At 44.0% G+C, this 25,635-nt stretch overlaps 2 protein-coding genes and 1 long non-coding RNA gene across 3 annotated transcripts; 2 read left to right on the top strand and 1 right to left on the bottom strand.

Annotated features, from left to right (window-relative positions):
- Positions 1-282: 282 nt before the first annotated feature.
- ube2m (ubiquitin conjugating enzyme E2 M) lies at positions 283-5,313 on the bottom strand. The gene is made up of 6 exons (XM_010874709.5): positions 4,975-5,313; positions 1,854-1,948; positions 1,560-1,598; positions 1,136-1,239; positions 964-1,027; positions 283-749 (listed from the first exon to the last, which is right to left on the bottom strand). Exons 1-6 carry the CDS (start codon positions 5,087-5,089, stop codon positions 609-611), a joined length of 558 nt encoding a protein of 185 aa, XP_010873011.1. The 5' UTR covers positions 5,090-5,313; the 3' UTR covers positions 283-608.
- Positions 5,228-6,227, top strand: LOC105013287. The gene is made up of 3 exons (XR_828230.3): positions 5,228-5,303; positions 5,616-5,664; positions 5,958-6,227. It is a non-coding gene; the product is annotated as an uncharacterized LOC105013287 (long non-coding RNA).
- An 868-nt stretch (positions 6,228-7,095) lies between these two features.
- On the top strand, positions 7,096-25,467 carry zgc:158376 (zf-CXXC and PHD_FXL19 domain-containing protein). Its single transcript, XM_010874710.5, has 11 exons — positions 7,096-7,895; positions 11,286-11,471; positions 12,999-13,142; positions 13,305-13,391; positions 13,621-13,806; positions 13,907-13,939; positions 14,606-15,843; positions 18,693-18,856; positions 18,981-19,142; positions 24,195-24,416; positions 24,520-25,467. Exons 2-11 carry the CDS (start codon positions 11,301-11,303, stop codon positions 24,675-24,677), a joined length of 2,565 nt encoding a protein of 854 aa, XP_010873012.1. The 5' UTR covers positions 7,096-7,895; positions 11,286-11,300; the 3' UTR covers positions 24,678-25,467.
- The last annotated feature ends 168 nt before the right edge of the window (positions 25,468-25,635 follow it).

Raw genomic sequence — 25,635 nt, forward strand, 5'->3', positions numbered from 1 at the left:
CATGGGCTGTGTCTACTGCCTCTGTATGCGCCTGGTTAGGTGTTTGTACCGGTCTGAAACACAGGTGCGCATGTGATAGCGTATGCCTTGCGCGTGTCGGTCTGCATGTGGATCAGCCATGTATGTGTGTTCTGCCACGGGTATGGGAGCGATCCGTCAGGTTGAAAGCTCTAGTAATTGGAGGCGCTGGCAATCGTTCAACACGTACAACTATTTTGTAGAAGGGGTGGGGGGGGGGCGAGAGGTATCTGTAAGGGTGTATCTTGGGTGTGTGTGTGTGTGTGTGTTTTTCCGTCCTTGTCCGCAAGTGGATCAGTTGGCGTCTATCTCCACAAAAAAAAAATCAACAGTGGGCATCAGCCTAGTGGCATTTACCGTCCCGATTCTCAAAGCAACATCTACTGACCGTCCAGACCTGTTATTTCCTTCAGACACCCCCCCCCCCCAAAAATAAAATAAAAAGCATAATTCCCCTCCCGGTCCCCATCGCCCCCCCACCCTCCTCTCCGCTCCGCTCCAGTCTGTGTGTCAGTCAGTGTCTCAGCGCGTTGTCAACGGTAATGCGTCTTGGGGCGAAAAACAAAACCAAAAGCGGCATCGGCGGGGAGCTATTTGAGACACCGCTCAAAATACGTGGCGCCCACGTAGCCCCCACGCAGCGATCGCTGGACGTTCTGCTCAAAGAGCCGTCGGTTCGTCTGCAGGACCTCAGCCGCCTCTTTGTTTAACGGGTCCTCTGGATTTGGCTCCTGAGGAGGAGGAGTAGATGGTCAGGGGGAATCACAGGAGAGGGACACAGGTCTGGTGTATTGCAAGGTACAGTCAGAACGCAGTGGAGAACAGAGTGGTCAAGTCCAGGCGTTCCAACCCGACCCATCTCTGTGTCTGAACGTCACACCCGATCCTGATCAACAAACGCTAACACAGCTAAGCAAGGTAATGATGTTAAAGTTCTGTACTCACTAGGAATAGATACTGTAGACCATATATGATGGAGTTTACTGTCAGTACAGGCTTCCAGTCCTCTCTGTAACAGGAAAAGACAACATGTCAAGACACTAGCGTAATCCAACAGTAAAATGAGAGTGGCCGAACTAGACAGCAGAACATAGTAGCGACGGCATGCTTGGCGTACCTCAAGATGTTTAGGCAGACATTGCCCTCTAGGTCAATGTTCGGGTGGTACACCATCGTCTCACACTTGACCTTGGGGGGGTCGTGAGGGTAGCCCTGTCCTACCTGGAAAAACAAGGCGGGCCATCGATCAGCTCGCTTCAACTTACCAAAGAGTCATTAACAACGTGTTCACATCGACGACATTGGGCATTTAGGATGAGGAGAGGACAAATCGGCTTCAATGGTAGAAACCGAGCAGCAGGACATTCGTTAACCGCTACATACTGACAATAAAAACACAGCCAGTAACAGACTAAAAATCCCACAAAACAATAGCAGTGAAGCTGATACGATGTCATTAACAACAATTTAGTGGGAACATAAAGAAGGGGTGTGTAGGGCTTTGTCCTGATTGCTTGTCCGGCAATGTTTAGCACCCTTACCTTAAAGCTGAAGACAAACTTTCCCCCTTTGTAAAAGCCCTAAAAACAGAGAAAATAATCTGAAAATGTGTTTACTTATGAGTTTCTGTGACAGCAGGTCAATGCCTGTTTGATGGGCTAGCGTAAGATGTTGACACGGTACAATATGAAACATAATATTGTCATAATATGGTCAGTGGATATTACTCGATAAGCCACAGCATTAGCGTTACAAACTACTTTTTTACAGTTAATGAAAAGACATATGGGTGAATGTTTCTCTCTGAAAATTTGCTACAGAGTACGAGTGAAGACCTCGTCTGGTGAGATGATGAGTTTGAAGTTGAGCAAATCATCTTGGTCGGGGAAGACGATCTCACATGTCTTTGGAAGGTTCAGCTCATTGATGTCTGCAAGATGAAGAGGAAGGAAAATAAGTTATTTAATAGCAGACCTAATGGACTGCCAATGAGAGGCACACGTGGACCCAGGGCAACATTTGAAAATCAACCATTTCTTATCCGTTTTGAAAAGTACCGTCCAGGTGAGGAGAGAAGTGAAAAGGTAGGCGCCTGGAGTCAGTTCAAGCCTCCATCAAGACACTCAACCTGCACGATAGTTTCACACCTGTTGATATATTTCCTCTCGCTATGACTTTTGCAAAAAAATATCTAAATAAAATAGTCCTTACAAACCTACAGTAAAAACATACATGGAGAGGCCAGATGGAAGCCACTTCTGAGTAGAAGTCAAATGACAGCCCACTGAGTGCTGTAGGGTGCCTTTAACTGGGTGGGCTCCATATGGCAACTAGCGACAAAGTCTGATTGGTGCAGTTGCAGGGATGGTTGCCCATCTGGAAAGTTCTCCCATCACCACATAGAAATTCTGGAAGTCTGTCAGTGACCATCGGGTTCTTGGTCACCTCCCTGATCAAGACCCTTCTCCCCCCGATTGCCCAGTTTGGCCGAGCTGCTGTCTCCAGGAAGAATGTTGGTGGTTCCAACCTTCTTCTGTTTAAGAATGATGGATGCCACAGTGTTCATGGGGTCCTTCAGTGTTGCAGATATTATTTGAAACCTTTCCCTAGATCTATCTCAACACAATCCTGTCTCAGAGCACTACGGACAATTCCTCCGAACTTGTGACTTGGTTTATGCTCTGACATGCACTGTGAACTGTGGGACTTTATAGTGACAGGTGTGTCTCCCCAAATCCCATCCAATCCATTCAATTTGCCACAGACGCTTGAATTTAAATGTAAACAATTTCTAGGATCTCCTGTGTTTGTTCTTTTTCTCATGTTTTAAACAGCAATTATTTGAAACAATCACTGATTACATCTGTCTAAAGAAAATAATTCATTATGAAGAAGGCTCACTGAAGCCTAGCTTAGATGTTATTGACATGCATGTGATTTCTAATCGAACACAAACTGGAATTACTGGATTTTATTTTTTGAAGTTCGATTTTTATTTAGGCTTCTGTACTGAAAGACATGGATTTGAATAAATGCTGCAGCAGTACTTGTGCACCGGAGACAAAAGCTTAGATTGTTGGACCTCCCTATGCCACATTCTTTCCCCCTGCTGTAGCCCTCGGCCCCATAAAACAGGACTACACTAGCCACACTCGGACATCTCTGTTAAAAAGGTAGTCTGGGACTTTAATGGATAACAAATGTTTTTGTTTAAACGTCACATTTTGGGCCAGATGTGTAACATGTTGTTTGTGCATTTTCTGACCAGAATCACTATCATACTCGACTTCACCAAAAATCTAGGAATGCACCGTTAAATGCTAATGAACACTGTACTACTGTGCACATCCACTGTAAATGGCTGTAAGTCAATATAACCTATTGCATATAGGCTATTCTTACCACTCATATCCTTTGATCTCTTATGCTCACCACTAACTGTACTGTAAATTAATGTAGGTTGACTTAAGTAGATGCATTCTCTCCATAAACAGTATGTTATCTACAACTGTCATGAACTTTCCAGCAAGGAAAATTATGGTTTTACCAATATTTTTTTTTACTAATGTTAATTAGAAGGTTTTTTACCAAAAATAATTTGGTGGCACATTGGAGTGATGTCACAACAGAGGTGGCACATTGGAGTGATGTCATCACAGAAGTGGCACACTGGAGTGATGTCACCACAGAAGCTTTTTCAAGGAGTGATGTCATCAGAGGGATGATACTGAATGAGCCAACCACTATGTCTTTTCACAACTACATTTCACCTAATAAGGTTTCTGACAATGTTTAGGACATGCATGTGCATGCACTGAACAATAATACGTTCATACAAGCATTATCTACCAAACACTGAGACATTGGAACACAATCACCACATTAATCCAATGTGTTGGATAATTCAATTTCACAAGAATCTAGGAAAACATGTTTTTATTTGCTGTTTTTAATACATATCAATTTTACGGTAGTTACTAGGAGGACCGAATCCACATTTCCTAAATTTGGATAACCAGCAATGTTGCTTTCACTTTTGAGTCAATTTTCAAAGCAGTAACAATAATGTAACTTTAAGTTCCAATTCATTGAAAAATATGAACAGGGTGTTTCCATACAACTCTAAATCTCAATGTTTCAGGTGTAATTTTGTCTTTGTAGCTAGTGAACTTTCATCCACGCCAGAAACATAACATATTAGGTATTTTTGGATGACAATCTGACTGGTGAAGTCAGAATAACAAACTGTATAAATTACTTTATAATGAAAAGCAAAGGTTACTGTGCTGCCTATTAACTTACCCAATAATATCATTAACTAGTGCTGTGTTCCTAAATCCTTAGGACAGATGGGAATTTTTTGTATTATTATTTTTTAAATCAATAACTAGTTAGTTACCTGGAGTTAGTTAACGTTAGTCAACTTAATGGGTGTACTACTGTAGGTAGCTAACACGTTCGTGTTTTCTCTTGCCTCTATGCTTGCACAAACTGCAATTGCGGTTTCTCAATGTCTCAATTAAAACAGATAACTTGGTTAGCTGACTAACTTACTGAACAAATGCCCAACTATACATTAAGTTAGCTAGCTAGCTAATTCACTTATTTAGCAGTGTAACTAAATACACTAACCAACAATGGTACCAGCACAAGTATGATCTGACTCTGGCTTCACCCATCTCCTGGCTGCGACGTTCGAGTTTTGTTTTCATATTGCTAGCTAGCTACCTTGAGATAGCCAACGTTAACCAACTGGCTATTTAGGTAGCTAGTTAGTTAACTACAGAAGCTATTAGCCTCTGTCAACGAAAAGCCGGTTTTGCTGTCTCTTTATTTTTGTTGTGTGGTTAACCATGTGGACAGGGAATTACAATTTTCTAAAAAACGTTTTCGTTTTTTTAATTAAACTATCGGATTTTGTAGTAATGTAGACACATAGCTATCCAGTTAGCCTACCTTTCTGTATTCGAAGCTGGGCCGCGCTTGCTTTTTTACCCCCGGCTCCTGTTCTGTTTCCTCCAGCAGATTCCTCGTCTTTCTTCTGCTGCTTCAGAGAAAAGAGCTTAATCATCTTCAATTGGTTTATTGAAGATCTATATTTGAGTTCCTTCAATTAGATACAGCTCTTTGAATTAAATGTAGGGGGAGAGTTATGACTCAGTACAGCACCGTAATGTTGTTGGAGCCGGTGCGTCTCAGCTACAAAATCGGAAGACTAGCTATGAAGCTAGCTAGCTACTAGCCTAGCTTGACGATACTGCGTGAGACAGTACAACGCCAGCAAGGTAGTGAGAGTAAGAAAGGGGGGAGTTCAACACTGGACGTAAACTGGATCAGTTAGATTCCGTTTAAACGAAATAATTAAATATTGCCTAGCTACTCAAATGTAAATTTGTATAATTTATGTTTGGGGAAAAGCTCACTGCATGCTATATACTACTGAAAGACAACAGAAAACTGAAATCTGAATCAAGCTGGATACATAATGTTTTTTTGTAATACACAATATTGTTTTGACAGTCAGTTCCGTACGTAATACGCTTAGAAAATGTCCAGTGCTCAACCTTAGTTATAACGGAGTAAAACTTGTGTTTCAGTGTGACTAGGGGCAGGCTTGCACCAGAGATCAGACCAGACATCTCATACGTAAGGTCCCAATTCTTCTATGATGTCAAAATTGATAGGAAAATAATGATAATTTTGTGCAACACATTTTTTGGGGGGATAGTAAGGACTTGGGATAAGCCTTATTTCTACACCTCTCTATGGGTTTTTACTAGGTAACTCTTTTAATAAAGGCACAGATGCTGCATGTATAATTAAATAACTGTCATCACAGGCTATTTTTCTTAGATACGTAGACACAAAAAAGGATGACCACTGCTGTAATCATCCTCTATCTAGAATACATATGTTTACTTTCTATTCATGTCCATCAGGTTTCTTCCACACCAGTTTTAAACAAGGAGGTCAGCAGAACAATGTAGTGTGCACTGAAGGGGATATCACTGCTCTACCCCAAGAAATTGGGACATGTGGGACCCAAGACATCCCTAAAGGGTTCAGTTCTCCCAGCTACCATCCAGGCAGAGATGCAAGAGTCTCAAATCCTGCAAGACACCAGATCCTCAACTTACTTTTATCAATGAACCAGTTTTTATACTATGTTCTTAGCACAGCACATATCTAAAATTTGACTGAATAGCCAATCAGCCTTTTTGTCTGCTTTAAGTTAGACAAGTGCGTGTGTGACTCCACTCACCAGATGCTGCTACAGTATTTAGGCAGAGAGTGAGACATCTAAGTAGTATGGTTGGCAGCTGACCTCGGCTGTTGCCTCAGTACAGTATTTGTGGACATAATTTTCACAATTGCCAGATAAACTACTTGACCTGACATACTGTAATTTGAGCTGTATCCTGTGAGAAAATGAAAGCCTCTTAGTGGGAAAGCATACTATTTTACACCCACACACACACACTCTCTGTTTTCATGAATTTTTAGGGATAACGTTTAATTAAAAAATAACTTTTCCTGAACCTCCAACGCTAAACTTTACAATATAAAACAGTTATACCATAACCTTACTCTAAAATCTAAACTATATAATGCTTAAATTAACTCAAATTTTAACAATAACCCAAATTGTACGTTATTCTAAACTAACCCCAACGATGGAAATATAATTTATCAGCTAAAACACCTTGTGGGGACAGAAGTGTTAGTAATATGTATAGTAAAACCCGCACATGTATAACAAAACCAGGACCTCAAATACACCAAAAAATATGTATATATTGTCGGGAGATGAGACCTGACACAGAAATCCATGTGCATTCCCTACCCCTTACCTTAACCTCAATATACCTAGTAATGCCTAAACTCAAAAGACTATGCCCAATTGTTCGTTTTCCTCTAAACCTAGTCCCTTGGCCGTAAATTGCGTTTTCCCTATTTGGAACCTGCCAATAAACTTTATGGGGATACATTTTTCATGTTTCTATGTGGGGACCTACAAATAGACGTGGATCACACACATTCAGCATAGTTTCGTTCGGTGGTATACTACAATTCCCTAATACCGTAGAATTTACTCGTGACGTACTGAAGGGGAGGGGCGACATTTTTTCTTCCCATATTTTATTATATTTATTTATTTCATTTTTTCGAGACAAAAATGGAGAACGATGGCCATATGTCTTACCAAGAGCATACGGACGATTAAACGTGTCTTCGATTTGTAGTAGCAGGCTAGCTGACAGAGCTAATGAAAAAAACCCACAAAACAAGAATCACACAATAGAAAACGAGAACAATAGCCACCCTCACCCGTGTATTCAGAGTTGCTCTTTCATTTTGACCAATACTGCTGGAATTTACAACGAAAGCCGCAGCAGGCACTTCAGCTGTGAAATATTATTTATTTTTTCACATGACGCTTTCTGTCGAAATCATGTGCCATTTTGCATGCTTTGATTGAAGACCTCAAGAACACGTTGGAAGACGTATGAGAGACCAAGACAAGAAACGAGGAGAGGGGTCAAAGAAAGGAGTGAATGGCACAAACAACGCTCTGTGTTGCGTCTAGAAATGCATTGTTATCTACCCATTTGGCAACCCTTTACATCTGACAACATTCATCTAGAGTAGAGAACACGGGCAAGGAGGTAAAAGCTAGCACCTTGCTAGCTAGCAATTCGTGTAACAACATGGAACGCATGTGAACGTGCCCGGCGGGACCCAGAATCATCAAGGAAAGGCTGCAGGAGAAAGAAACAAGGAAGCGATCCTACAGCTATATCAAGGCTAGCTAGCTAACTGTTGGCTAATATTATTTCTAATGCGCGACCAAGGAGTATGCGACTCGATACCAAGAGGTCAGTAATTATAACATTTTGACACCAATGCCATTTCCTTCAATATCCGACCAGGTATCTGCCACATTGTTTCTGGAAGATGCTGAACAATATGACAGAGGAAGAGCATATTGCAGGGAAGCGAATGGAGGAGAGATGACGGAGGAGTTTAGCAATCGCGTGTGTCTAATCAATTGATAGTCTTAATTTCTTTAGCAATGCATTTAACCACCGCGATTAAATTACAGTATGCACTGGCCGCACAACACAGCAGGTAGAGAACGCGTTAGCTACTAAAGCTACCACACTGGTGCTAACTGTTATTGCTTGGCTGCGCATCTTCATTGTAGCTGGCTAGCCTAGCGAGTTAGTTAGCCATCCAATTTAATATTGCGCTACAGGCCATAGTAATGGGCATCCATGTATCTTAACCTAACAGAATGACAAATTCCGTTCCAACAAACAACATTGATGTGCAGAATAAAGACAATCTTTATCAATATATAATTTGTGTAATAAATCCATTCATACACTTCTTGTTCGCCATCTTCTTGCTAGTTACCCATGTTTTGGGTGCTAGCTAACAAGCAGGCTAACCAATAGTAAGAAGCTTGCTTGCAACAGGCATACATAGCCAGCAACGCCAGGACTTGTGCACACGAATGACTGGTTTCCATCATATGAATCCAAATACTTGCTGAATTATTTTCTATGTAACATGCCTGCAGGTGTACGTTTAATGCAATACAACACACCCATTTCATGCCTTGGCTTAATTGGCAAAGGACCCTCTCGGGCGGCAATACGTTGAATGGCTGTTTTGATTTCATGTATGCCTGACTGGTTCCAGTTATGCGTCTTAGTTCAGTTACTGCAATCTCAAACCTGCTCTCTTTCATTTTCCTGTATCATTGTCTGAGAGGGAGACCAATGACATAACATGTTTGGCTTAATTTTTAACATCCTTATTAACTCATGGGCCAACGAGGTGTCAGTACACTGTCACATTGTATTCCACTCATTATTTTACATTGAGCAATTTATTTGTATTAGTTAATTCAGAATATTGCTTACATATTGGGCACCTACTGGACAGGAGCATGTGACCTTCAACCCTTAAACTGCAATGGTCTTTCAAATCCAGACACTGCTTCAGAATGCCAAACTGCACTCTGCTGAAATAATTGATGTAAATATCCACTGAACACCAAGGAAGTAGCTGGGAGGAAAACTCTGCAAGTACTTGGTTATTCTCACATCAAATGATGCTAGATCATTTGCTTAGGGTGATTGCATTCGGTGTGCATATTTTGAGAACCGAATTCTCCATTCGGAGCACTGGCTTTATTGTAGGCTCGCCTTGCATTCGATTTCAACGTGTGGTGCAGACTTGCCCGTACGCATCACAAATCAACACTGGGCAATATCCCTGTTTAAATCCACAAACTGACCTTTGTGAGTACCTCGCAATCGTGGTCAGGCTTTGGTTCTTGCGGTCAAACACCTTTGAATTACATCGAGAGAGATTCATTTGTGCCATTATGCATAAGTAATTTAACCACAATGGAAACCCACCACTGTAGATGGGCGTGCATAGTTCTGTTTCCTGTAGATCTTTAAAGAAGCACTATGCCTTTAAGTACCATGGGGGGGTTGTGGCAACAACATTACATTTGGCATCTTAAAGGTTCTAAAAGCAGGAGGCATGGTAACCTAATGCAATTTATGCACTAACTTAAACCGAATGGTTGTGATATCAGTGAGCACTTTATTTTAAACACAGTCAACCAAAACTTCAGGCATTATCAACAAATACCCATTTTGCAATAAAATGTTTTAATTAAATGATGCGTCATGGGACATTGGGGCCGGTAGACATTTCTAAGACCATTTCCTTAGCCTAAAACATCTGTTCAGTTGCCCATAAAATGCAGTTTGAACCTGCAAAAAAAACATAATATCCTCAGTCACTCGTGATGCAATAATTCCCTTCCTGACCAGTCTCTTTTCTTGGCAGGAACCACACTTTTTTGGTTTAGAAAAGAGAAGACCCAGGGCTATTTCAGCAGATATAACGTCACCTGTGCAAGATACTAGAGTTACTGGGCGAGGTGGGGTTAGTTAGTACAAGAAACAATATCTGTTGGGTTCCCAAGGCTTTGTGCTCCATGTTATGCAACTCTCCCGGGGCCTGTCACATGGGCGGGGGCTAGGAGTAAACCAACCCTATTTTTATTAAAGGTCTTGGAATGCAGGCATTCATTCCATTGGGTCCCTACAGTGTGTCCCCTGTTGAATTTGGTAATGTCTGGGGTTAGGGAGCACAGCCCGGCGGCCTCGATTGTGTCCCAGGAATCCACAGAGCGGAGCAGGCTGTCCTCCTGTTGCCAGGCACTCTGAGTGTTGGCACCATCTCTATCTCTCGCACTCTCTATCTCTCTGTTCCCACTCCCTGGTCTCTTACATTTTTCTATGAATCCGCTGGTAAGTGTGGTGTTGCTCAGTGTGTTCTTCGAATGAGCTCGTCCTGCCTGGCTACCCAAAGTTGTTGCTCTGGCTGTACGCCACGCCCACAAAAATGTCTTCCCTGCAATGAACTGACTCCATCGGCTGTGAACACATTCTAACCCTTCCAATTGTTACCAGGAACTGATTGGTTGGGCCATAGGCAGAACACGTGGGTGAAGTTTGGTTTTAAAAACTGGTTGGTCAGAGTTGACCCAGTTGCTGATATGTTCTATACCACCCCTCATTTTGACGTCACCACCAATGAATATAATGGAAGGTGTCTCAGACTGAAATTTGTGCTGCTAGCTGGTTTCATTTTCTTCAGTCACTGCAGAGGAGAGTTCCAGATGTGAACCTGTCTGTGGTTCTTCAATAGACTGCTGCAGTGATGGTCCACTGGTGGGTTAAGGGATGTTTAAAATGGGTTGCAGGTGTCCTAAAAACAAATGTTTTCATGTATAGAAAGGACAGTAAACATAGATTTTTTTATATAACCTGTCTGAACTTATTTTATTCTGTTACAGTATTTTCAATATAGAGCTGAGCAAGCCAACTTTCTTCATGAACAGCACAAGCATTATTGAGTTATTAATAATGAAAAAGGTGGCAATCTTGTTCCCTTGTGTAATAGAATGCCGCATTTACTGTCAATACAGCATAACACCCCCCTCCACCCCCCCATGACACTTGTGCATTCTGCAATGTGCGTGTTTGGGTCCCCGGGGGCCAAACCGCATGTAATGTTACAAGCACTGTTAATGTTGTTGTTACTGTGTGTGCCGTGTAGCGTCTCCTCTCCCTCGCTGATTGTAGCCTGGAGAGGCACCCAGTAAGGTGATGCGTATCTGTGCATTGAGTGTATTGACGCTGGTCTCTGTTGCCCCCCCCCCACCCCCCACCCAGTTGACTGCAGACGGGATGTCAGGCAGTAAGGCTCTGGGCGGGGCGCGGCGGCGGCGGACGCGGTGCCGGCGCTGCCAGGCCTGCATGCGGACCGAGTGCGGAGAGTGCCACTTCTGCAAGGACATGAAGAAATTCGGCGGGCCGGGGAGAATGAAGCAGTCCTGTCTGCTTCGACAGTGCACGGCGGTAATCTACGTCTCTCGCATACACTTTCCACGTGCACGTGCTCTGTCTGACACCCACCGTAAAAAAACATGCGCAAAGACATAAACAGTCCTTTTGAATCTTTCTTTTAATTGAAACAAATTTACCGTTTTGACTTTATGATGATATTTGTTTAGTATCTGGTGTTGTGCACTGCCTAATGAATAGCCAAACATCACCCTCAAAAAATAAACCCAACAATGAACCAAAGGTTGTTCATCCTGTTCCACAAACCGTCCAGCCTGCCAAACAGTAAGTGTGCGTGGAAAGGAGTCTCCGTGCACAGCGCTGACATGTTGTGACCCGTGCCCTCCACAGAACGTGAAACCACGAGCTCTCAGAGCACTTGGCCTGAGAAGATCCCTTACACTTCTCCAGTTACCATTGAAACAGAAACAGTTGTTATGAAACGCAACACATTTTTACGCCATGTTCACGGCTGCCTCCATTCTGCCAGCTGGTTTAGCAGAAATGTCTCATGGAGCAATTGTAATCAAAATAGAGCAGTTTTCCCCCCCTGCGTGAAAACGGATACGCTTGTTTGAGTGTCTTTAATGATTCAAGGTGTGATTCTATCGATTGGTTGCGAATGCCCCCCTCATGGCATAGAGAGCTGCTCGCTTGCTTAGATGTGAGGAAACGTAATGCGTTTCCATGGTAACTGAGCATATTGTTGCTCGGGAGGTTTTTTTGTGTGCGCGTGTGTGGAGATGGTAGCTATTTGCTTTGATCAGTTGTGTTTTTTCTAGACAGATTGCTAGGTGACTGATCTTGTGGGTAAGGGAAGGCACTAAGGTTGGATGTCTACGCAGCCTGTCACCCACATAATCTGAGCGGGGATACATTTGGATCATAATTTGCTTTTAGTCGTACGTCATTAGTGTGGAGGCTCACTCTCATTATTAACTTGTAATCATTTGTCAATGGAGCCAGGCCCCACCCAGGCTGCTGGCCTCCTTGCTCCACTCCACATTGATTTATTCTTGCCATGATAACAGCAAGTCATTTTTCTATTTTTACTTTTCTTTCTTTCTTTTCTTTTTTCTTTCTTTTTTTTACCACAGCACAGTTTCATTTACTACTGTCAATCTGTCAAGCCACTGTGGGCTTAGTGAATGGCCGTTTTGAAATAAACCTAGTTAAATACAGTGCTCTGTCCCTGAGCCTTTGATAAAAGCTCTCTCTATTACACCTTGCATCAGGGAAATATCTTGAAATTAATGCCTTTGCTTTCATCCACATGGCCCTTCTGTTTTAAGCTCTCAATTAGCGGTGCCTCCACCAGGTGTAGAATTGTATATTTTAACTTATGTTAGCACTCAGAATAAATGTTTTACCCATAGTGAATGAATACATACATACACCTTCCACTCCAGCTGTTCTCCCGAATTGCCGCGTGCTTTGGTGAGGCAGCTACAGTGTTTGACATTGAATCACAGCCTTTATTCCAAACCAACGTGTGCGTTGGTTGAGATGGTTTCTGACGTGCCTGTGTTTGCCTCCCTGCAGCCGGTGTTGCCCCACACGGCGGTCTGCTTCTCCTGCGGGGAGGCTGGGAAGGAGGACACGGTGGACTCGGAGGAGGAGAAGTTCAACCTCTGTCTCATGGAGTGCACCATCTGCAATGAAATCATCCACCCCAGCTGCCTCAAGGTGGGGCCTGACTCTCCATGTTCTGGACCTCCTGTGAAAACTGGAGTGTGTGTGTGTGTGTGTGTCTCTAGTCAAATGTGTGCTCTATCTAGAAGTAGTGGTTTAATTGATTGAATGATTTAACTCATTCTTATTACATTATGACTTGTCTCCAACTCACAGATGGGTAAAGCAGAAGGCATCATAAACGACGAGATCCCGAATTGCTGGGAGTGTCCGAAGTGCCACAAGGAAGGCAAGACGAGCAAGGTGAGAACTGTCAGACTCGGCTGATTAAACTGTACCTCTGGACCAACACAGACCCATCTGTGATGACCAAAAATGGTCCATGAGGTAGGAGGATGGTTAGTTTTGGAGTAAGAAGGAACGCGTCAGTCCAGAGAACTGATTGGGGTGAATGTGCTTCTTTGCACGTCGGCAGTCGTGCGCTCGTGTTCAGCTTGTGCTTAGACCCTCCTGCCATTCCTCCACACATTAGGACGGGGGCGACGGCTCGGGGAAGAGGCGCATGGACAACGGTGAGGTGGGCCGGTGGAAGCTGACTGACGATCCTCCGCCCAGCAAAAAGAAGCCCCCCTCCTCTTCAGAGGATGGGGGGCGGCAGGATGGTCACAAGAGGAAGAAGGAGAAGGAGCAGCCACAAGAGAGCGGGCCTAAGAAGAAGGTGCGGTGTGAGAACCTTTTGCGTGTGTTGTTACTAGAGTTGGACAGTGGTTATGAATGCTGTGTGACAAATCTGGTCTCTCTCTGATCTTTTCCCTCAGATGAAAGGAGCCCATGAAAAACGCTTAAAAAAGGTAATCTTACATAGGAACTTTTTTAACTGAGAGGCCACAGCCTAAAGCACAGTGGTCCTGTAGCGCTGACCTCACATTGACACTCATGTTGTTCCTCGGACACATTTCAGAGTTTAAAACATTGTAAGAGATATTGCAGCAAACCATGACTGATGGTGTTTTAAGGGCATTGGTGGTGTCTCAAAATGTCCAAATAATATTGAATATTTTCAGACTCCGATATGGTTATGGAAACCATGTCCAATTGTAGGCAAATCAGCACATAAGAGCTTTAAAGTTTTAATGTTTTTTAAATGTATACCTCAAGTTGACATTTAAACACACAAGCTAGCTGGTCTGCTTTATTACAAGTTGCATTCTTACCTATAGTCCTATTTCTTTTTTTTTTTTTTTTTTAATAAAAAAAATAATATATAATTAAGCAATCATTTAAGAAGGCTACTGACATGCCTATTGTATGCCCACAATGCATCATCCCAACATAATGGGTGCTTAAGAAAATGTTCACCAAGTTAACAATACCTACTGAACAGCCCTCCGGCATCATGCGTTCACGGTCTCCCATGAATAATAAATTACACTGAAAGGTTTCAACATTTGAAAGGTTCAGGTTCATGTCAACCCTCTTTCATAGCCCTCCTTTACTCTGTTCCCCTCCCGTGACAGAAACAGAAGCCCAACACATCAGAGGCTCCTGAACCCAACGGGCCCAACTCCTCCTCCGGAGGCAGTCAGGGTTCCGGGGGGGGCTCCAACCCCACGCAGCCCCCCACCTCTACGGCCAGCCAGGACCAGCGCTCGCATCACCGCGAGAAACTGGAGCGCTTCAAGCGCATGTGCCAGCTCCTGGAGCGTGTCCGCGAGTCCAGCTCTTCGAGCTCGTCCAGTTCCGAGTCGGACTCGGAGTCTGATTCCGACTCGCCCTCCGGTTCAGATGGTCGGCGCGGTTCTGAGCCCGCCTCGCCTGTACCTGCAGCCTATAGCAACAGCACCAGGGAGCGAAACCGGGAGCGGGACCGAGAGAGGGACAGGAGGCTGGCGGAGCTGGGCTTCAGCGCCAGCGAGGACTCTGAGGGAGAGGGTAGTGTCAAAGAGGAGGAGGAGGAGGCGGCGGTGGAGGAACAGGGGGTTGGAGATAAACCCAGACGCAGGGGGGAGGGGCCTCCGCGAGGCCGCAAAGGGCTCACCACGGACGGAAACGATGAGGAGAGCGGGGAGAGGAGTCGGAAATCCACTCCCCTGCCCCCGCCCTCCCCTCTCTCCTCCACCCAGCCCCCACCCTCCACGGGCCACGGCCCCTCGCCTGTTTCCGAGGGCTTCTCTGGGAAGCGCAGCAACGGGTCTGAGACGCGCAACGGACGGACACGGGCTGGGGTTAGGGACCGGGAGACCCAGGAGAAGGAGAACGCCAACAACAGCGGAGGCGGAGTCTCGGTAGCCAACCACCGGCACGGCCCTGGAAAGGGTACCAAGGGCAACAAGATCCGTAGCAACAAGCAAACGGGTTCCCAGCCGACGTCGAGGAACAGCGGCGGCAACTCCTCCGCCGCCGCCGCCACCACCACGTCCAACGGTGGAGGGGGTGGGCTGCTGAGCCCGGGCAACAACGCGTCCGGGGGCATGTCAGCCCTCGCCGCCTCCCCCCGCACGCAGCCGTCCCGGATGGCCCCGCGCTCGCAGATGATGAAGCGCAGCCCCCCCGCGGTGCCCTCGCCCCCCCGGCCGGTGCAGATGGAGCGGCACCTGGTGCGACCGCCGCCTGCCTGCCCTGAGCCCCACTGCCTGCCCCTGGACGGAGGCTCCTCCCACGTGATGCCCCGCGACGTCTGGCTACGCGTCTTCCAGCACCTTAGCCAGAGGGAGCTGTGCGTCTGCATGCGGGTCTGTCGGACGTGGAGCCGCTGGTGAGTTCAGAGGTTAGGGTGGCCGGGGGCATAGAGGCCATGGTGGCCGGGCATGGGGGGGCCCCATTTCAATCTCATCTTTTATATGAGGCCTGGTTTAACTCTGTGAGATTCCAATTAGGGTACAAGGTCGACCAGATTGATTTCAAAATGTTGGAGAGGTAATCAGATCTTCGTTTGGTCAGATATTTACAAGAAATATTTTTTATTGGCCCGCAAGCCCGGAAAATAGTTTGGACTGAACGATTAACATTCAATTCAGTTGCATTTTCTGTTTTAGCCTGGCCTCAAATTATTGTGTGTCTCCAGCTTATTTTAATAATGACATGCCTAATTTGAAACGCAGAGACAAAAGGATTGTGGGGTGGAAACACGCTACGCGTCCTTCCATTAATTAATGCGCATCCACAATTGTCTTCGTACAGCCTGTTGCCCAGACCCATAGTGTCCTTTCCGGCCTGGACACAAACGTTGGCCTGTCTGTCCATTTGGGGAGGTCTGATTGTAGGCTAGTATTTTTCTTTGCTGCAGAGGTACAGAGCTTCTGAAAGTTATTTTTTGCCATGTCATGCAGAAAGCCAGCAGTGTTTTACATCCATGGCTACTGCAAATGACAATCGTTGCGGCATATTTCAAAAAAGTCCTTCCCAACAGTCCTGTAAAAACCTAACAGCCTTGCCTCTGTGAAAAAACAACATCTTCTGATCCCATGTCTCCAGTAGAAATGTCACAAAATAGTCTACCTGAACACTTCTCTATTGCACAAATAGCTGTCCCATGCCCACTGGTGCAGAAAACTGCCAGTTGAAACAATGTTGCAATAGGCCTATGCAAGTTCACTATATCAAGAGCTCAAGCTAGACAAAGAGAGAACCAGACCGGCAGAGGAGAGAGATTAATACTGAAAGAACTTGTCCTGAACCAACTGCAATGTGTAGCAAATGGGATTTATACAGTGTATCTATTATACATCAGGATATTTTGTTATTCAAAGTGTAAATCTGGAGATGCTAAATACATTTTGGGACCTTTTAATTATTTGCACCTTTTAAATGATTTACTGTTGGTCTCACACAGATCTCAAATCGTCAGCTTGTTTTTAACAAAATTAAACAAAAACATGAACATATTTAACCTTTAGATGTTCTGTCCTTGCTTCCACTACTGAGTTTAATAGTGGTTACATTTCTCCAGCCACATTCGGCTGCTTTTTAAAGAAACTACAGAGTGCACTTTTATTGTTTCAACTACTGATTTACACTTTAGATATAATTTCACACAGATCCACCTGGTGTTATTTGGCTCTGGATCTGGATACAAGTCGAGTCTCCAGTTATTGTATTTGCATGTCCGTGATGGCTTCTCGGGGGGTGATTTGAATGTCTACAGTTTGGCCTGGAAATATTTAGACACTGACACAATTTTGCCACCACAATGGATTTGAAATGAAACAACTGAAATGCAATTGAAGTGCTGACTTTTAGCTTTAACTCAAGGGGTTGAACAAAAATATAGTATAAAACGTTTAGGAATTGCAACCATTGTCATACACAGTCCCCTTATTTCAGGGGCTCAAATGTAATTGGAAAATTAACGCAACCATAAATACAATTTATGGTGAACATCACCAAACACTGGGTTTCCTCCTTTATGATGCTTAGTCTTTACTGCAGCTGTCTTCAATTGTTGTTTGTTCGTGGGTTTTTCTGCCTCAAGTTTTGTCTTCAGCAAGTGAAATGCATGCTCAATTGAGTTGAGATCAGGTGACTGACTCGGCCATTGCCGAATATTCCACTTCTTTGCCTTAAAACACTCCTGGGTGGCTTTCGCAGTATGTTTTGGGTCATTGTCCATCTGTAAAGTGAAGCACCGTCCAATCAACTTTGTTGAATTTGACTGAATCTGAGCAGACTATATCCCTATACATTTCAGAATTCATCTGGCTGCTTCTGTCACATCATCAGTAAACACTAATGGCCCAGTGCCATTTAAAGCCATGCATGCCCATGCCATCACACTGCTTCCACCGTGATTTACAGATGATGTGGTTTGCTTCGGATCATGAGTTGTTCCAAGCCTTCTCCATACTGTTTTATTCCATCATTCTGGTGCAGGTTGATCTTTGTTTCATCTGTCAAAAGAATTCTGTTCCAGAAGAAAGTGATCTTCACTTGGCTGGATGTTGTGAAGGGGTTTATATTTACCATGGAAAGTATCCTATGATCATCCACCATTGTTGTCTTCCATGGATGTCCAGGCCTTTTTGTGTTGCCGAACTCACCAGTGTGTTATTTCTTTCTCAGAATGAATCCAACTGTTGATGTGGCCAATTGTCATGTTCCTGCTATCTCTCTGATAGAAAAAATTACACCGCCTAAGGATAACCTGTTTCACTTGCATTGAGAGGTCCTATGACCGCATGTTGTGTTCACAGCAACAGCTTCCAAATGCGAATGCCACACCTGGAATCAACTCCAGACCTTTTACCTGCTTAGTTGATGAAGAAATAACAAAGGAATAGCCCACACCTGTCCATGACACAGCATTTGAGTCAATTGTCCAATTACCTTTGGTCCCATGAAAAAGAGGGGGCTACATATTAAAGTGCTGTAATTCCTAATCTCCAATTTGGATATGAATACCATAAAATTAAAGTGCAGTCTCTCAGCATTTTGATTAGACTGTAACTTGAATATATTCTGGTATACAGGCACAATAGCAAAACTTGTGTCAGTGTTTTGCAATTAGTTGGAATTATTATATTCCAATTATTATATATTCAACTGTATGCATGCAGTAGACTAGACAGTATTTATTTAGTTTCCATCCTGCTCTTGGTTCTACATCAGGTGCTGTGATAAGAGGCTGTGGACTCAGATTGACCTGAGCCGGCAGCGGTCCATCACCCCTCCTATGCTGAGTGGTATAATCCGCAGGCAACCGGTCTCCCTTAACCTGGGCTATACCAACATCTCCAAAAAGCAGCTCATGTGGCTTATTAACCGCCTACAAGGTAGGTCACCTCACTGACCGCACCTTCAACTCTTTACCAGACCTCAGAAAACGCCATCCTTCCCCACCTTTTCCCCATGGCAACATGTTTCTCCCCAGGAGAAAAACTGCTCTTTCTCTCCCAGGTCTGCTGGAGCTGAACGTGTCAGGCTGTCCTTGGTCATCTGTGTCAGCCCTCTGCCAGGCAGCTTGTCCCTGTCTGCGTCTGCTCGACCTCAGCCGCGTGGAAGACTTGAAGGACTCTCACCTGAGGGAGCTGCTGGCTCCCCCTGCAGACACCCGGACAGGTCAGTGATAAGTCAGTGATAAGACATCCAGAACCTGTAAAATGCTATGGAAGCGAAGATGCAATTTTAGGATTGGAGAGATGTGATATCACAAAATGTCAGTTTGTCTTCAGTGAGTATTTTAAAATGTAGTTTAACCTTTTTGATTTAACCAGTTTTGTCTTTTTGTTTTAAGATAATCTATTCAAAAGAGTTTATTTTCATGGGGGCAAATAATTCTGACCTGAATATAAAGCACAGGTGTGGAATCGGTTCCACTGAGGGCCGGGTGTCTGCAGGTTTTTGCTTTTTACCTTGTACTTCATTAATTAGGTCACTTTAGTTAGGATTTCCCCTCACCTGGTTGTCTAGATCCTTATTGGGCACTAATTGAAAGGAAAAAACTAACCAGCCCCACTATGCTCTCTGTGGAATCAGTTTAACAAAACAACTCTCTGGATGATGCTTCAACCCTAAAAGGAAGTAGGTGGAAAATTAAGTCTAACATGCAAAAAGATATATCCCTTTAAATGGACTGTCCTTCCCCTTTTAGGCCATTTCTATGTCTTGAACTACAGTATGTAGGATGAAGTAACATCTTTCAGCCAGCTATTCGTTGTTGTCAAAGGTTGAAGAAAAGAAGGTGTGGCAAAAATGTCTAGAGATGCTAGACACCTTTTATTCTGACCTGGACTTTATTCAGTCATAATTCCATTACCTTTACTCCTTGAAACTATGGATCATTTCAAGCAAACTTGCCAGTGCCAAGTGGAAAAACATGCATGTTATATTTTTATACAATATAAATTACATCTCTATGCACTTCAGTGTGCAAATGGAAAAACATTGATTAGTTGGTTAGACGAGTCATCCTTTTAGAAAGAAGGGTTATACACACTGGCCATTGTTTTATTGTCCATAGCCGTTATTGACAGTTACACTTATTCAAACTTTAAGCTGTGTGTTCTTCATTCCTTAATAACCTCATTGCGAGCGTTAATAATGACATGTTTATATTTAATAAAGAGTATGTTATGGAATAACTAAATTCTATAAACTATATACTCATGGAAGACCATTTGAAAGTTCAGTCAACAATGCAATGTGTTGTGGAAACTAATGATGCATGTAGTTCCTATGGTTAAGGAACACATTCAAACCTGAGGATCAATTAATTGACGCAGTGTTGACGAAGCACCTTTTAAATGGCATTCAGTCTGCTGTTGTGTAGAGACTGGTAAAATATATCATCTTTTTTGCTGAAAGAGCAGGCGGGATTCAAACCCGTGCTACCGCATTTATATGAGCAGCCGGTCGGGATGTATGATTCTCTACGTTTCAGATATATGCAGAGTTTTTTTTTGATTCTACAAACTTTTTTGCTAAATTCCCATTTCCACACCCAGAATTGTACTTTGAGTAATGGTGATGTTTACAGGCAGACAACATGGAGACACAACACAACATCTATGCAATGTTGACATGTAATTATTGATACTGGGTTGTAAGCCCAGGTTATGACTGGTGGTTGTACACAACTACACATGGACAGTTCCAGTGTATGAATGTAGATGGAGTGGGGGGTGAGCAGGGTTTTGGGAGCAGTAGAGTGTGGGTATTTAGTTGACAGTTTGGAGATGGTTTGATGTGACTGGTCCTATTAGTGTCCGTAGAGCAGATGGCCAGTCACGCCGCTAGGAGAGAACTGTTCAGATAACGGGACTTTCTGCTCCTGATTGACCTCCTCTGCCCTCCGGAGGAGAGTGTTTTGGGCCAGTGGGTGACCGAGGTGGGAGGGGTCAGCGGTGATCTTACCACCTCTGTTGAGGCCAGATGGCAGAGGATGACGTGCTGGAGGACTGTACGATGCGTTGCGGTTTCCCGCTCTGCTGTAGCGGGCCGACATAAACCAGACGGCAATCCAGTCAAGGGAAGCGGTTTTTCCCCCCTCTTTGGCTGGCACGAGTTTGTACATCCATCGGCGCGGCTTCTTCGCAATCGTCGTGACATTGTCCGCCGGTCAGAGGCTGTACTGTGGCAGATGCCGGTCCCTCAGGAATTAGAGCAATTGGTTCAAACTGACACCTGAGCGCCCCACCTTCAGAGGGGAGATGTTGGGGTAGTTTCCAGAAGTCAACTGCCGTCTCCATGGTTTCGTCCAATGTTGAAGACTATGAGACTGGCCAGGGTGGTGTCCTATTCGAACTTCAGTAACAGCCCTCGGTCATTGATGTGGAGATGTAGTGAAAACAAGCGTCTTTGCAGTTAAGGCAGTGCTTGTTCCACAGCAGTAACAGGTGGCTTAGGTTTGTAGTTTGAAATCTGTCTTGTGCATATCCAGACGGAAGAGAAGTTGTTACCCATATTGCTTTTTCAGATGAGCACCAAATGTGTTTTGGGCTGATTATTCCATGTGAACGGATCTACACCTGTTGTTGGGCTCCTCTGAAGCAGAGCCAGATAGCCCTGTGGGCTTCCTCTTTGACACGGCTTACTGGTGAACCATGCCCTTGTCATACCTGCTGTTCTGTATGTTGAACAGGCTTTGCAGTTTTAAGTTTGTCTATATGCTGGAGTGTCTCGTGGTCTTGTGGTCTCGAGGTGACGTGGATGGCAGTGTGGTGTGCCTGCTGTAATAGTGCTGGAAACATGGTCCATGGAACTCTTTTTAACTTGAATGTTGGACCATGGGGGAGCTGTGCTGCTTTCTCTTCAATGCAGTTCACTTTCACTTCTGTTTCTGAAGAAGGAAACAAGTAGCAAAATGTTGTCCAGAGAAACCGCTTACATACAGTTTACTTGCTCTTTATTAACTGAAAGAAAAAGGCCTTTATTATGCCTACCATTTTAGCTTGTTAAGGACTGGCCAATAATAAATTGCATCTAATGTTTTATTTAGAAAAGAACTGAGGCAAGATGTACAATTTTACTGTACTATTAGCATAAATACAAAAGGGACCAGTAGACATCTGTAGTTAATATTTTAAGTTAATGTTTTATTCACTTTTTTGACAAAATGGATCCAAGTAGTTGAGATATTACCCATGTTTGTGAATGTCCTTATGTGAATGTCCTTATCCTGGCTGTAGACACATGAAGTGAGTCCCTTCCCACTCTAAACCACCCTGGACTAGATTCTACTATTCCAGTCTTGTTCCGTAAGGGAACAGGAGGAGACTTGTTGTGTTACTGTTTAGAGGCAGGATTCTACACAATGTCCCTTTAAGTCAAAATATACTGAAATACACTTATAAACTGCAAATTAGTGGCTATTATGTGTAAGGGTGGGAATATTGCATACTAATTATGAATAATCCATAATTGTTACATTAATTAATCTTAACTTGGTTATTTACCTAACTTAATTTATTGAGGGCACTACTAAATGCCTCATGTGAAACTCTGCATGTTATCTTTATATTAAACTCATGATAAAAAGTCAGTCTCATTCAGATGTAAAAAATAAATAAAAATAATCCTACAAGGAACATATTTTAGCCCAGTTTTCTCCCCCGCTGAATTTTCGTGAGGTCCGATTTGAAATAATAGCTCTGTGTAGTAGCAGGATCTCCACAGCCGTGTGGTATTACTATAATCAACCAATAAGGCATGCGGGGGTGTGGTATTACCATAATCAACCAATAAGGCTCGAGAAGGTGTGGTATTACCATAATCAACCAATAAGGCATGAGGGGGTGTGGTATTACTATAACCAACCAATAAGGCATGAGGGGGTGTGGTATTACTATAATCAACCAATGAGGCATGAGGGGCTGTGGTATTACTATAATCAACCAATAAGGCATGAGGGGCTGTGGTATATGGCCAATGTACCCCGGCTAAGATCTGTTCTTAGCCAGAACGCATTGCAATATACCCCAGAGATGCCTTCTTGCAATTATAAACTGGTTACCAGCGCAATTAGAGCAGTAAAAATTGCTGGAATGTCGTACCTCTGTCATATACTATTGGTTGTCTAACCAATCAGAATTCAGGATTCAAAGCGGCCAGTTTACAATCCTACTTACAATAGATTCCATATGTAATTCATAGTTAGTTTTGTGAACTCAGTACTAATCTAGAAGTGCTTTGTTTCATTAATTGCTAGTATTGGAAACCCATTGGATCCCTGTTACTGTATGTCGCTTTTTTTTTTTTAAGGGTTGATAGAACTTATCATGGCTGTAGTAAACACGTCCAAAGTCTCAATGCAAAGTGTCACCTATTTTTTCGTACATTTCTTCAGTAAATAGATGTAATGTACCTGCCTCAGGCCATCCGGTAGCACCACGGGTGAGATGGTTGGGCCAGCTGGATTGAATCCCTGAGCCGACAAGGGCAACAATCTGTTGCCTGTAACAACAACAGAATTTCCAATTCAAAGGTGCATATAAAACACCGTGTACATGTGTGACCTGGGTCAACTATCAGCACCCACATAGTCACTGTCATAATGTCACTATGACCTTTGCCCTTTGGCCAGCTGGCCCATGCTACAAACACAACACCAGACTCACTGGTTCATCTGAGCCAAAACCTCATTCTGGTAGGTGTCTCTCACTAGTCACTCATAAAGCATTTGGCCTTTATTAGTTTCTGGTTTCCACCACCAATGACTGAAAGAGGAGGGGTAAAAATTATCTTGACACCTTATTCTTAGAAAAAACACTTTTATTTCATTAAAGCACATGCTGAGCATCTAATATTGGTGTGTTTTTCTGTATACTGTGTAATTTGATGGTTATGATTATTTCCCTTGCATCTAATGTTTATTTAAATTTTTTATGATTTTCTGAAATAACAGGTCAATAAAACAACCATTACCATGTTGTAGCTTTCTAGAAACGACAGTAAAAATCATTATTGGATTATTTGTCAATAAGCTGCTAAATGTTTTCTTCCAGTAATTTCACTAAAGCTCATGTTTTGCTGCCTTCAACATCCACAATGCAGAAATTTCAAAATGGTTTCCACAAGTTTGTTACAGTAGGAAATAAATGCTTATTTCTCTGAACCCTGAACATTCCCTTTCTAAATATATCAATTTTTTGTTCTTGGCAACAACAAAAATAGCTCATGGAGAGAGCAGAGGTGGGAGGTTCCAGAATGTTACTGAGCTGAGATTGGCCGGACTGGACTTGACAGATGCCACGTCCCGCCTTTTGGTGCGCTACATGCCCCACTTGACCAAGCTGGACCTGAGTCAGTGTGGCAACATCACGGACCAGACCATTCACACGCTGACCTCCCACATGTCTCCCCTGAAGGAGAGCCTCACCCATGTCAACCTGGCAGGTAAACGGTACACCGTTCCAGTTGCTTTGTTAAGACTGTTGGTAAACTGCTTAGACTGTCGGCGGTTGACTGTTCTGGGGTTGTTGTCTCCTCCTGTCCGCAGGCTGTGTGAAGGTGACGGAGCAGTGCCTGCCCCTCTTGCGCCGCTGTGCCTCCCTGCAGAGCGCCGACCTGCGCTCCTGCACTCTGCTCACTCCGGAGGCCTGTCAGCTCCTCTCTTTTCCTTCCCCTGACGACAGAGTGCTGCTTAAGAACAGCTAAGGACCTGGAACACCCCCATCCCGTTACCCCCCCCCCCCCCTTTTACCACCACACTACAGAGATCTGGAGCAGGAGCCGTGCAAGTGGAAGGGCAGAAGAGGAAATAAGAGGACCATGGACCTTTGCCTACCTTTCTCTGGGTCAACTTCTTTATCAATGGACATCTTTTGTGGGGGGGGGGGGGGGTTCGCATGTACATATTCGGTATCTGTACAATAGGTGTGTGTATATAAATGTAGTTTACTGTAAATGATCCGTTCTCCGTCTCTGGCCCTTACCTCCCTCCATCACTCCAACCCCGACCCAACCTTGGAACACGCGATTATCCAGCCAACATGTGTAAAGGCGCCACCGTATTGAACTAGCATAATTTGCACTCCATAGTCAAAAGCTTGTGACGGACTAATTGCTCTTTTGTGGCGTCTGACTACGAAGAATGTATCCAATGCCAGAGGCTATGCCCTATCGGAAGCCGTTTAATGTAAAGACGGATACTGGGCTGGTGTGTGCGTGCGTGCGTGCGTGTGCGTGTGTGTGTCTCTGTAAGTATGTTTGGGAGATGTAAACAGTGTTAAATGTGACAATTGGAGAGCTAGAGAGAGAAAGAAATGGCGATGTGCCCAGTGTCTGTTTACTTTACTCCTAAGCTTTCTGCTGCCCTCTATCTTTCGGGGAAGGAGGGGGGGGGTAAAGGACATTCAAGGTCCTACATATCCTGTTTAATGGCCGAGAGCCCAGAACTTCTACCCCCGACCACCGCACTCCAGTAAAAACCCCAACCTACCCCATCTCCACTTGTCCAGCCTCATTATGTGCCATCCTACCCGCTCTCTTTCCGCCCCAACGTGCCATTTCTTTCGGGGTCTGTCCTGCTTTCTCCTTGTGAATCTGTGATTGTGCTACTCTGTACCATGGACACCCCTTTCCCATCACAGTCCTCCTCCCGATCCCCAAACTC

Source organism: Esox lucius, chromosome 11 (assembly GCF_011004845.1).
Source record: "Esox lucius isolate fEsoLuc1 chromosome 11, fEsoLuc1.pri, whole genome shotgun sequence".
Lineage (NCBI taxonomy): Eukaryota > Metazoa > Chordata > Actinopteri > Esociformes > Esocidae > Esox > Esox lucius.

Excerpts from the sequence above, each read along its gene's own strand:
- ube2m (XM_010874709.5), bottom strand. The coding sequence starts at position 5,089 with ATGATTAAGCTCTTTTCTCTGAAGCAGCAGAAGAAAGACGAGGAATCT. Across the intron at positions 1,599-1,853 it reads TCATCATCTCACCAGACGAG|GGCTTTTACAAAGGGGGAAA; the intron begins GTCTTCACTCGT and ends CTCTGTTTTTAG. Across the intron at positions 750-963 it reads GTCTACAGTATCTATTCCTA|GAGCCAAATCCAGAGGACCC; the intron begins GTGAGTACAGAA and ends CCTCCTCCTCAG.
- zgc:158376 (XM_010874710.5), top strand. The coding sequence starts at position 11,301 with ATGTCAGGCAGTAAGGCTCTGGGCGGGGCGCGGCGGCGGCGGACGCGG. Across the intron at positions 13,807-13,906 it reads AGAGCGGGCCTAAGAAGAAG|ATGAAAGGAGCCCATGAAAA; the intron begins GTGCGGTGTGAG and ends CTTTTCCCTCAG. Across the intron at positions 15,844-18,692 it reads TGTCGGACGTGGAGCCGCTG|GTGCTGTGATAAGAGGCTGT; the intron begins GTGAGTTCAGAG and ends GTTCTACATCAG.